This window comes from Bos javanicus, chromosome 9 (genome assembly GCF_032452875.1).
Source record: "Bos javanicus breed banteng chromosome 9, ARS-OSU_banteng_1.0, whole genome shotgun sequence".
Taxonomy (NCBI): domain Eukaryota; kingdom Metazoa; phylum Chordata; class Mammalia; order Artiodactyla; family Bovidae; genus Bos; species Bos javanicus.
This window is the reverse complement of record NC_083876.1, coordinates 25,350,694-25,364,006: the sequence shown is the minus strand read 5'-3', so window position 1 is coordinate 25,364,006 and position 13,313 is coordinate 25,350,694. Positions and strand designations below refer to the sequence as shown.

Here is a 13,313-nt window from a genome sequence, read left to right as displayed (position 1 = left end):
CTGATAAAACAGCGTAAAAGAGGCAAAGAAATTTGCTTAAGAGCATATAGATGGTAAACAGTGGAACTTAAGTTTGAACCTAAGACTGACAACAGCCTATGCTCTTAATCAATTCCACTAAGCATCAGCTATGATCTTGGCACTTGATGGTGGGGATATGCAGAATACCAACCCTTCTGTACTTTGCACAATATTATGTACAATGTAAAAAAGCACAAAAGACTCAGTACCCTCAAAAGCAACAACATATACATAGAATATGTAAATTATTAGAACTTATGAACTATCTGCTATCAAATCTGTGCCAGTGTGAATAGTTAGAAGCAACTTACATCATTGTTTTAATATACAGTTGGCTGTGGACTTGTCACGTGAGCCTAACACCACAACTCAGGTACAGTTGATCCTTGAACAAAACCGTGTGGGTGGGGTCTTGGGGAAGGATTAGGGGTATTCAGCCCCTGCAAAATTGAAAATCTGTGTAAAAATTTATAGTTGGCCCTTCAACCTCTAATCTTGTAGTACTTTAGTACTCAGTGGAAAAACAACCACCACCACATATAACTGGACCCCAAGCAGTACAAATCCATCTTGTTCAAGGATCAGCCGTACTTACTTTGAGGAGGGCTTTCCTGGTGGCTCAGACAGTAAAGCGTCTGCCTGCAATGCGAGAGACCCAGGTTCTAATCCCTGGGTCGGGAAGATCTTCTGGAGAAGGAAATGGTAACCTACTCCAGTATTCTTACCTGGAAAATCCCATGGACGAAGAAGCCTGGTAGGCTACAGTCCATGGGGTCCCAAAGACTCAGACAGGAGTGAGCTACTTCACTTTCACTTTGTTTTCTGTGAGGTACAGAATGCATTGTTGAGATGACCTCCGTCTTCAAGAGCTGACTCTAATTGGCTTACAAGGCAAGTATCTTTGAAAGTTACCAAAAATATAAAAAGCATACTAAATCTTGAGTGGGCCAGCTAAGTCAGTCCCCGAGCCTAAAGTGGTTGGAGAAGTCTGTACTGAAGTAAGTGAAATTTCAGTTCAGTTAGAACTCGGATTTGAAGAGTTGTAGGAGAAGGCAATGGCACCGCACTCCAGTACTTTTGCCTAGAAAATCCCGTGGATGGAGGAGCCTGAGTGGGCTGCAGTCCATGGGGTCGCTAAGAGTCGGACATGACTGAGCGACTTCACTTTCACTTTTCACGTTCATGCATTGGAGAAGGAAATGAAAACCCACTCCAGTGTTCTTGCCTGGAGAATCCCATGGACGGAGAAGCCTGGTAGGCTGCAGTCTATGGGGTCGCACAGAGTCGGACACGACTGAGCGACTTCACTTTCACTTTTTACTTTCATGCATTGGAGAAGGAAATGGCAACACACTCCAGTGTTCTTGCCTGGAGAATCCCAGGGACGGGGGAGCCTGGTGGGCTGCCGTCTATGGGGTCACACAGAGTCGGACACGACTGAAGCGACTTAGCAGTAGCAGCAGGGAAAGTTAAAAGTACATTTCAGGTGGAGGATCACTGGGAACTACACTGTCTCATCGCAACCTGCTCTGGAACACAACGCAGCATCCCACACAAGCTCCTAGTACAAGGCGGCCTCAACCAGCGCGCACCTAGTACCAGAGGAAGCCTCCCCTGGAGCCGCAGGGTTCAAATTCCAACAGCTGGGAAACACGGGACAGTGCCCCGCTCGCCTTACTCCCGCTTCCGGCTCAGACTCCGCCCCCAGCGGAAGTGGTGTGTGGGGGAAGAAAGCGATGAGACACTCTGGACCGCGCAGGCGTGTTGTGGGTTGCTGCGATGGCGCCGCCGGGTATCTTGAACAGGTATCTTCTGCTCATGGCACAGGAGCACCTGGAGTTCCGCCTTCCGGTGAGCCCGCAGTGCCGTCCACTGCTTCTGGCTGGAGACGACGGCGCGGTGGGGATTGATGTGCGGGTGGAGGCGACCCGCGCAGTCTGAGCCCGCGGGGATTGGGGGTCTGTGCTTGTCGGGGAGATGACTCGTCCCCTCCAATCCTTCGGCCCCTGGGACAGGTCTGAGTTCCGCGGAGGATGTGAGAGAGAAGTCCGAAACAGCTTCACATCCTCGCTAAGCATATTTATTCATTCTTCTGTCCTTGTGCCAGTTAACCGGAGTTAGGTGAAATGGCAACCTACCCCAGTATTCTTGCCTAGAGAATCCCGTGGACAGAGGAGCCTGGTGGGCTGCTGTCCATAGGGTCGCACAGAGTCGGACACGACTGAAGCGACTTAGCATGTATGCATGCATTGGAGAAGGAAATGGCACCCCACTCCAGTACTCTTGCCTGGAAAATCCCATGGACGGAGGAACCTGGTAGGCTGCAGTGCATGAGGTCGCGAAGAGTCGGATACGACTGAGTGACTTCACTTTGACTTTTCACTTTCATGCATTGGAGAAGGAAATGGCAACCCACTCCAGTGTTTTTGCCTGGAGAATCCCAGGGACGGGGGAGCCTGGTGGGCTGCCGTCCAAGGGGTCGCACAGAGTCGGACACGACTGAAGCGACTTAGCAGCAGCAGCAGCAGCAGGTAGGTGAATACGACCGGTCCTCTTCCTGCTGGAGCTTTTCGTCTATGGGAAAATAGAGACAGCGGACAGAAATGCTTAGGGTAGTATTCTAAGTATCGAATATGCGGCTCAAATTTCATGGGGGTTGGAGTAGTGGTGGTGAATTTGGGTGCTAGGGTTGAATGATGAAAAGTTGGGGAAATTTTTTATTCATTCAAGAAAGATTTTCAGAATACATGTAATAGAATGTGCTGGACGCTGGGGATATAATAACGACAAGAGTTTCTGTCTTCACGGAGTTTACCGTTTAGGATAAAGGGTGACCAGATGCGTAAACAGAGCATTATGAAATAACTTTGGTAAGTGCAGTGATAGACACGCAGTGAAATACCAGCATATGGAAGGGAAATCTGAGGGGTGGGGGATGTTGGCCATTGAGATGGCTTTCAGGAGGGTATAACACTTGAGCTGTAACTTAAAAGATGAGTAGAAGTTAGCCAGGCCAGGGAGAGACACAAGTAAATTAGAATTACAAGCTATTCATTATTACTGAATTACCAAATATGTAGCAAAGAATGACAAGAGAGTGGGAGAGAAGGATTGTTGTTGTAGTGTCTTAAGTTGTGTCCAAGTGTTTAGCGACCCCATGGACTCTAGCCCACCAGGCTCCTCTGTCCTGGGATTTCCCAGGCTAGAATACTGGAGTGCGTAGCCATTTCCTTCTCCATGGGATCTTCCCAACCCAGGGGTTGAACCCGTGTCTCCTGCATTGGCAGGCGAATTCTTTACCTCTGCCTGGGAGAGAAGGGTCAGTTCAGTTCCCTCAGTAGTGTCCCAACTCTTTGCGATCCCATGGATTACAGCATACCAGGCGTCCCTCTCCATCACAAACTCCTGGAGCTTGCTCAAACTCACGTCCATCGCATCAGTGATGCCATCCAACCATCTCATCCTCTGTCATCCCCTTCTCCTGCCTTCAGTCTTTACCAGCATCAGGGTCTTTTCCAATGAGTCAGTTCTTCACATCAGGTGGCCAATATATTGGAGAGAAGGGTAGGGTTCATAAAATGCAAAGCCTTAAATACTCTGGAACTTGGAGATTTTATTGAAGAATTTTAAGTAAGGAAGTGACAATCAGATTTTTTAAAAATCACTTTGGAAGCAGTACGGAGGATGGATTTGAGGGTAATCAGGAGCTAGGAGTTGAGTCTGTTGGAATAGTCTTGTTAATAAATTAAGAAAGCCTTAATTAGGGCAAGGAATAAGATGACTGTATACATTGGGACAACATTTAGGTGATAAAATCATCAGGGCTTGATGATGAGGGTTGACGGTTAGATGATTGGTTGAAGGTGGGGGGAAGAGGGATCAATCAAGGATGAGTCCTGGGATGGATATCAAGGTGTTTCTGTTTAAAATAGCACGGGCAGAAGTAAGATTTAAATTTTGGTTATGCTGAATTTGATATGCTTGTGTAACACCAAACAGACATGACGAGGCAGTGAATATGAGTATGCATGGATCTTAATATAGCTGCATGGGCTGGTACCTAACATTTAGAAGTCTTTTGCATATGAACTCTAGGAGAGAGAACGAAATTATTCAGAGAAAGCATAGCATCAAAAAAAGCAGTAGGCCAAATACAGCATTGGAAGCATTGATGTTAAGGGGAAGTGGGAAAAGAAGGTCATGAGGAAAATAGGCAAGCGTCAGAATAGGAAGAGAGTTGTTCTTGTTGTCGTTCAGTCTCCAAGTTGTGTCCGACTCTTTGCGACCCCATTAGCTGCAGCACGCTAGGCTTCTCTGTCCTTCACTCTTTCCTGGAATTTGCTCAGACTCATATCCATTAAGCCAGTGATGCCCTCCAACCACCTCATCCTCTGTCATCTCCTCCTCTTCTTGCCTTCAACTTTTGCGTATCAGGGTCTTTTCCAGTGAGTCGACTCTTCATATCAGGTGGCCAAAGTATTGGAGCTTCAGCATCAGTCCTTCTAGTGAATATTTAGGGTTCATTTCCTTTAGGATTGACTGGATTGCTCTTCTTGCAGTCCAGGGCACTCTCAAGAGTCTTCTCCAGCACCAAAGTTCAAAAGCATCAATTCTTCAGCACTTAGCCTTTGTGGTCCAACTCTTACATCCATAAATGACTACTGGAAAAACCATAGCTTTGACTGTATGGACATTTGTTGGCGAATTGATGTCTCTGTTTTTTAATGTGAGACCAAAGAAATCAAGAGGATAAAGCTTTAGGGTTTTTCTAGAGTGGTTGTATAGTTTTAGGAAGAAATAGATTACTTGGTTTAGTGATCACTAGAAAATGAGAAAGCAGAGACAGACTGCTCTTAACACAAGAATGGAAAGTAAGAGATTGGTTAACAGTTTGAGGGAGACCTAGAGTTGAGGGAGAATCCCTTTCCCTGTTGGAGAAATTGCTGTGTTTGACGGCTGGAGGGAAGGGGAAAGTGGGTATAAGGACACAGCTGGAGGTGTTGGCCTTTCCACAGGAGGGAGCTTGGGCAGAGGAGACTTAGAGCAGGTGAGGGTAGTTGCCTGAAGGGCTATTTTCTAGGTAATGAATGAGTCAAGGTACTTTCTTGAAAGATAGAGGACCAAGCAGTTGAATGGAGAAATTGAGAAAACTTTGAAACAATCTTGAGAGCAAAGAGGGAACTGATGAGCTAAACTATTAGGTAGAGAGGGACTCGCGTGTTAGAGTGATGTGGAAAACTCAGCTGGGGTGAAGAGCACATATTTGTAATTGTGCCAGGATTCTGTGATTCTCCAGTTGTGTTCAGTCCACTGGCCTTACGAGTTTCCAAGGAAGACTGCTGCATTCATTCAGGACTAATGTGTGGCTGAGCAGGTGCACCGGCGAGATGAGGTGCAAGGGCATAGAGTCTCATGGAGGAAGTAATATTTTAGTTAGATCTTAATTGATGAGGAAGATACTCTGGGGATGAAGAGGACTCAAGAGCCCACTTCACTGAGAAAAGAAAGCAAGTGTAGAGGCCCGGAGGGGTGGTTGTTTATGGTGGTTTGGGTGTGGGTTGTATGGGGAAGGAGGATGAAGTAATGGACAGTGAGGCTAGAGAGGTGGCAAGGATCCAGATTCTGAAGTGTTTTGAAACTGTTGGAAGTAATTTGGATTTTATTTTAGATCATGGAGAACCACTGGCTTTTTTTTTTTAATTTCCTTTTTAAGCCAAGAAGTAACAAACTTTTTTCCTTTTTAAATCATGAAGTGACTAGCAGTCATTTGTGTTTTAAAAAGTAACTCTGGAGTCCCAGAGAAGGGATACCACTTAGAATCCTCTAGGATTCTAATCCACCAGGGTGGAAACTAGAGAGCAGCCAAGGAGGGTGAGTGCCTGTAGTCAGGTAATGCAGGGAGAATGGCGTGGTTAGGCTGCAGTCTTAAAAACAGCATCCCTAGTAGTTGCTGATTGTTTACCTGTTTCTTCTTTCTTAAGTTCTTCTTAGTATCTTTCCTTTGTGCCAGTTCCATCTCCCCAGAACTCAATCTTTTTTCTGTCTCCATTGTCCTAAGGCTGAAACTCTAGTCTGGTGTTTAAAGCCTGCCATTGCATGATTTTCTTCTCTGCGTCCTCCCACGACCTCTGCCACAAACAGCGCAGCCAGATACCCTTCCCTGTCATTCCCACCATCTTGTTTGGGTCTTTCCTGTACCACTCTTCAGTCTATTGATTTTATATAGTCAGTGTTCATTTAGATTTGCCCACATACTTGTTTATTTTAGATTTCATGATTTTTTTTTTTACTTGATTCTTTTTCAGATATGCAGTTTCTTTTTTTTTAATCCTCTGCCCAAATTCTTAATTTTGTCTTTTATCTTCTTCAATATAGAAAGCACTGCTGTGTTAAAATATGTAATTGATAAAAGGGGTCCTGTGGGTCAGTTTCTTTCATGTATTGTTTCTCTTGCTGCTTTTTCATATGTGTGCTGGGTGTTTTTAAAATACATGCCAGATATATTTGAAAATTTATTTAAAAAAAGAAATGAATACTGGGATGATGCAAATGCTTTTGAAGATAGGAGCATTAAAACTCCATTAACACTCCAGGATCACTTGAACTCGTTTTCAGGCCTCGAGTTCTGTCTCTGCTCTGATTTGCACGCACTTGATAATATGCATAGGTTTGGGGGATTCCAGTCTGAACTGAGTGGTTTTATCAAACTTTCTTTCCTTCCCATTGTTGGCCCTGTGCTCTTTTTTGTTCTTCTGGCTCCATTAAGCTGTCCACCTTCACCGCTACTCTTGGATTTGATTTATTTCCCAGGGAAAGAGTGACTGTACCTTGAGATATCTGTCCTGTCCTGGATCTTGATTTGGTAATTCTTGTAATCTCTCATGCCTTCAAGTAGAGGTCATTTTTTTTTTTAATTCTTCTCAACGGGAGGCTTAATCTGAGTTACCTGAATTAGATTTGAATTGAATTGCCATCACTCAAAGTTCTCTTTCTGTATAGATTCTCCCTGTGTTTCAGGGCTTAAAGTGAGTTTCCATTGAAAGTTTTCTTCTAAAACTGAAGCAATCTTTTCTTCCTTTGTACTCTAGTATATTATTATTGTGTTTTGTCTTTTTTTTTTTTTTTTTTGCTTCTTTAAGGGCATTTACTGTTGTACACCTCACATTTCAGTTACTATTAAATGTTAGTTCTACTAGACCCTAGCTCCCTCAGGGTCTTTACACAGCTCAGTGAATCTTTACACAGCTCAGTGCCTTGCATATATTAGTCATTTAATAAATATTGAATTGAGTGAAATAGGATCTCTTTGGGGAAGGCAATCAAGCACGCTTTTGGACCCATCTCCTATGTTAGAGGGCTTCCCAGATGGCATCGTGGTAAAGAACCTGCCCGCCGATGCAGGAGGCACAAGAGATGTGAGTTTGATCCCTGGATGGCAAAGATGCCCTGGAGAAGGCAGTGGCTACCCACTCAAGTATTCTTGTCTGAAGAATTCTATGGACAGAGGAGCCTGGCGGGCTACAGTCCATGGGGTGGCAAAGAGTTGGGTTTGACTGAGTGTGCATGCGTGCATGCACACACACACATTATTAGAACTGCTAGACAGGAAAGCTGTAATGAGTAGCAGCCTATGTGATTTAAAGTGAAAGATTAAGAGTGCAAATATGGTTCTGGTTTTACCTCTGTGCAGTTAATCAGGGCTAGTTTTAGTTGGCAGCTGCCTTATTGTACTAAAAGTAAAGTTTAGGCACCTGGATTTTACTGCTGGTTCTGAAGCAAACTAAATGGATGAAAAAGTGAGTGGCTAAAAGAACTGCAAAGCTCGTGTGAATTAATGCATCAGGTATGCCCCAGATCATGCCATATTTTTGTATCCAGTGTCTAAATTCTTTGTTCCTGATGTAAAAAGATTAACTGAAAAGTAAATTTGCCATGTGATGAATAAAAATTTTGTTTTGCTTTTTCCAAGTAGATTGATGTGGTAGTTTTAATACGTGTTTTGCTTTTCAGTTTGAAACATGGATTATCACGTTTACTCTGACTTTTAAATCATTTCTTAGATTTTGGGTAATGGTGCTAATCCTATGCCGTAAAATTTTGAATGATCCTCACTTTTTTTTTATGCTTAGAACCTTTGTGCTTTAACCTGTTGTTCATTTCTAACTGTATTCCAAGAGCAGCAAACTTTCATGTTTTGAAAGTATGTTATGAATGTGTGAATTCATATTCATAATATGCTTCAATAAGGAGTGAACAATTATCATTCTTGCCAAGAAACAGTCTATAACTTCATTTTTCTTTTAAGTAGTGTAATTGTCAGTCTTGCTTGCTTTCTTGACCCACTGAACTTCAAGGACAGTGTTGTGGTGATCACTATCTTGATTCATTCAGTTACAGCCTAGGTTCTTTGCTCTTTTCATTACAGATCTCCTTAACCTTTTGAGGTAGCTGATTCCTGTTTCATTGATGAGGGAACTGGGAGTCGAGGGAGTTAAGATTCTTGTATAAAATCACATAGCTGCCATTTGGAAGAACTGGAAACCAAATTGTGGCCTGCCTCCAAGGTCGAATGATGCCTCCTGTTTACATTTGTGTCACCTATGTTGCAAAATAACTGTTGGACTACCTTGAGTGATTTCCTGATAGTCTGTGCTAGTTCTTGGTCTGTCCATATGATTCCGGTGAATGCAGCACCTTCTAGTACCTGGGATTAAAAAAAAAGATTCGTTGCACAGACAAAAGGAAAAACAGATAAGGCGCTAGCTGTGCAAACCTCCCATTCTTCTTGGTCTGGAGGTGGAGGGCTTTCACAGTCTGGGTGTACTTTCTCCCAGGGTGACCAGGGCTCGTGGACTCGGTGTTAATTCTTCCTTCCCCTGCCTGAGAGGAAAGGGGATTGTAGGCACCCTCTCATTGGGTTTCATCCTGTGTAAGACCTCCCCAGTGGAGTGGGAGTCTGCCTGCTTTATGTTATTTGAGGAAGGTAAAATTTGTTAGCAGCACGAATTAGAAAGTTTGTATTCTCATCATGTGTTTACCAGTACAAAGTATTTGCTTCATAGGCCATATGAACTATCTGAACAGATTTCAACTTTGCATACTTGATGTTTTTAAAGTACCTGTTGTATTCTCTTTCTAGTTCTGTAATTTTATCCAGAAAGGATAAAAAGTACCATAACTTGTACTTATTCAATTAATCTATAGTTATGCTCCCTAATAATCACTTTTCTTTTTTTTTTAATTCAACATATATTTATTCATCTAATTAACTGGACAAGACAGTGAACTTAGTCTGTAAAGTATTCTCTTCTGACATTTGGTAAAATTCTATTATTGGTCTTCATTAATCATAAATTAATACATAACTAATGATTTTATTTTCTAGAGAAAGAATAGTTCCAAATACAGCTTGTAAACATACATTAAAAATAATTTTCTATCCAAGTAGTCAAAAAATTAAAACTTTAACAAAAGTGCTATTTTTCATATATTTAATGAATTAAAAGCAGTACAGCATCCAGTTGAACAGTAGTGAAGGCAAATTGATACTCTCACCTTATAACTTAGAACAGTTCTTTAAGAAAGTATTATGACCATATGTACTTTAAGAAGCCATACAACTTTCCACATCTCTGGGTATAATATCGTTGTTTATTGCATCTCTATCTTAAAGAAACAATCTAAAATTTGGAAAAAGCCAGATATTTATGAAAATGAGTATTTAGCCTTTTAAACTGATAAAATTTAGAAAACACCTAAGTGTTCAACATATAGTATATTGTTTCCTACTGAAAAACTTGTAATCCTAATGCCAAGGAGAAAAATGTTTATGAAATTAATATTTAAAGGGAAGAAGAGTCCTAACCCTCATTACAAACATGTTATTTCCTTTCTGAACATCCTCAAATCATCTAATGGTTTTATTTTTATTGATCCATTGTCAGATACCATTTTTTGCAATCTGCTTTTTCCTTTTCAGAAATCAGGGCATTTTCTCAGAATCTTTTGACAACTTTTTTTTTTTTTCCTGAAATTTCTCAGAAATTGCTTCCCATGGTTGTGACTATAAAATATTTTCAGAACCCAGAGTTATAATTTGTCTGGTATTGACATTTTAGCTCTTTAGGTAGATAATCAACCCCCTCTCTCTTTTTTTTAAATTGTGTTAATAAATGTGTTTTATTATACTTCTAAGTTCCATGTGTTCAAATGTATTCTCTAATATTTTCAATATAGGAGATAAAGTCTTTGCTTTCACTTTTTGGAGGTCAATTCATCAGTAGTCAGGAAACTTATGGAAAGGTAAGTTGAATTTACATTTTTTATTAGACCTATATGTATAGTATCCTTAGAAATCTTAAATTTATATAGTTACTTGTGTCTGTTTTTAAGGGCAGTTGAATAAAAAGGATATTTGGGGGAAATTTTTGTTTTGGAAAGTTAGATTTATCTCCAATTTTCACTTTATTAGTTTTTAAATTTTACTTTGGTAGTCTACCATAATTTTTATCTGTCCCTTTATTGAAAAGAGGTCTGTCCTCTGTTGATGAGGTATAATTAGAATTTAGCTGCTTTCAGACTTATTTTTGGTACTCATTTTATAATTTTAAATTAATTATGCATATGTGAAATTGTGAGTTTATGAGCCATATATTTGGGTTTGACAGTTTATCAGTGTATTGGGGAAGTTTAAAAAACAAAAAAAATCATTTACAGTTCTTCTTTGACGTGACTTATAATTTGGCGAGACTGCCTTCTAGTCTTTTGATATATGTTTTCCCCCTTCGTTGTAATACTAGCAATGAACTTCTGGATCTCTTTTTCATTTGATAGCATTAATATAGTCACATATAATATAATCACATATATAATATAGTCACTCTGCTTAGCATTGATTACTAACAGGACTGTGTATTTTTCCATCAGTTAACTCAACCATAATTTATCTAATGATTTCACTTAACTCAGCTTGCTTTAAAATTTTTCCTAATAAAAATAATACTAAGGTTACTGTCTTTTCCCTGTTTGGGTTATTTTGAATTTTTTTGTAGGATAGTATAAAAATTGGAATCAAGACTGGGTCTGGCAGGGAGGTCTTCTCATAAAAAGTGAGAGAACTTAAATTGAAAGTTCTCTGGTATTGGACTTTTACACCTGAAGTGAAGTGAAGTCGCTCAGTCGTGTCCGACTCTTTGCGACCCCATGGACTGTAGCCTACCAGGGTCCTCCCATGGGATTTTCCAGGCAAGAGTACTGGAGTGGGTTGCCATTTCCTTCTCCAGAGGATCTTCCCCACCCAGGGATCGAACCCGGGTCTCCTGCATTGTAGGCAGACGCTTTACCGTCCGAGCCACCAGGGAAGTGAACTTCAATTATTGATGGAGGAGGAAAGGAGAGAGCGTGTGGATATAATTGGGTGAGGGGGATGAACTGAGGTTGGGGTCCTGCTACATATTGCTGCATTTTGGCAAGTGGTTATCTGGGGGGAGCACAAAGATGCCTATAATCTTGGGTATTAAAACCCCCTGATGCACTTGGAACTTTTTTCCTTGGATAAAATAATAAATGATAATTGAATAATATACTCTATATAATTTTTCATCATAGTTATTGCAGAGACCCCACCCTCTTAGGTGGCCAAAGCTAGCTAGAAAAAAAAAAAAGATGATTCAGACATATATTACTTAGTAATTCAAAACAAAATAGCTGTATTATAAGAAAATTTTAGCAACAATAAAAAATATTCTGAGATTATACTTAAGGGTAAAATGTGCATTAATTCTTGGTCATAATACATATGAGCAAACATGAAATTGACCTTAAGTTTAAATAACCTTAAATTTCCGGTAAAAAATGTTTTCATTTATATGATCATTTTAAAAAGAATTCTGATTTTGTACTGTATTATCCTAACAGGTTACCTATTAATTAATTTTTTTTCCACTATTGGAGCAGTTTTTATTTTGGTTAGTGTCAGATTAGATATTGTCACATAAAAGTAGCAAATAGGAATTTCTTCTTACTGACTTCTTAAATAAGGTCATAAAACCACTTAGAAGTAAGTTGTATATTATTATTTCTTTCAGTCTCCTTTTTGGATTCTTAGCATTCCCTCTGAGGATATTGCCAGAAACTTAATGAAACGGACAGTGTGTGCCAAGTAAGAAAAACTTATTATGTTCTCCTGCATGAGTGTAAGCTGGACTTCTCGTAACTACTCTGTTCTTTCGCTATATTGGCAGAAAGTAGAAGGGGTTGATTGTTGTGAGCCCAGTTTAGCTTGTAGTTATGTGTATTTGCCACTGGATGGTGGTAAGAGAACAGAGGAGAGTTACCTACTGAAACTGTGGATGAGAGAATCTCAGATGATGAAATGCAGAAACACGTGCTTTAGAATAATTTTTTTAAACTTCTATATTAAGCAAGCATATGGTTTAAGATGTAAATGCTATGTTATTACATAGGAAAAATGCCACATTTAATTATAACCAAAGTATTGAAAGCCTAAAAATCTTTTTCTTATATATGGTTTTTAATTAGATGAACAGATTGGTGAAGTGTAAGATGACAAAAAATGAAGCCTACCATAAAATATGTTTTACTGTTTTATTTGTTAGTGTAGTTCTGATTATAATATCTTGATGTGAATTAATATAATGATGTCATTCTTGTTTATCCTGCCTGAGTGTTTTCTGGCTTTCATCATTAGTATCTATTCTTCCTTCCTTCTTGTTTCGTTGTTGGAAAAATCTGTCTTTGGGTTTGGAAATTAAACTGCATTTTCAATTAGCATTTTAAAATTGAAAAACTTACGCTATCCTTGCTTTTTTTTTTTTTTAACACTCGTCTTCAACTCCCTGAAGATTTTGACAGATTTCTGAGAAATTCCTTCTTTTTGCTTGGAAATTATACTTAATAATGCAGTGCAAATAAGAATTTACATATATCTAGTTTTGTTAATATGGTTAGCAATGCTTTATTATTGAGTAGATTACAACCCCCATATAATTGAGGGCAGGAGGAGAAGGGGGCAACAGAGGATGAGGTGGTTGGATGGCATCACCAAGTCAATGGACACGAGTTTGAGCAGACTCCAGGAGATGGACAGGAAAGCCTGGCATGCTGCAGTCCATGGGGTCCCAAAGAGTAGGACACGACTTGGTGACTTAACAACAATTGAAAACTAGCTGCATTGCTCAGTCTAATCTCATAAATTGAAGCTTGTTAATGAGTTTTACTTAGTCAATAAAAATGACCAGAAAATGGAAACAGAACTAAAAAACACGTCATTT

General features: G+C 40.1%; 1 protein-coding gene across 7 annotated transcripts in view; it reads left to right on the top strand.

Moving 5' to 3' along the window:
* Positions 1–1,473: 1,473 nt before the first annotated feature.
* Positions 1,474–13,313, top strand: part of TRMT11 (tRNA methyltransferase 11 homolog) — a 61,946-nt gene continuing 50,106 nt past the window's right edge. For 3 of the 7 annotated variants that reach the window (XR_009738404.1, XM_061427348.1, XM_061427349.1), the window contains exons 1-3: positions 1,738–1,872; positions 10,258–10,323; positions 12,108–12,181. Coding sequence is in view for 6 of the 7 variants with exons in the window: in XM_061427348.1 (XP_061283332.1) it covers positions 1,801–1,872; positions 10,258–10,323; positions 12,108–12,181 (212 nt within the window). In the remaining variant the exon portion in view is untranslated. Of the gene's footprint in view, positions 1,873–2,036; positions 2,143–10,257; positions 10,324–12,107; positions 12,182–13,313 lie in introns of all 7 variants that reach the window. The other 4 variants (XM_061427351.1, XM_061427350.1, XM_061427347.1 and 1 more) reach the window with 4 other exon arrangements.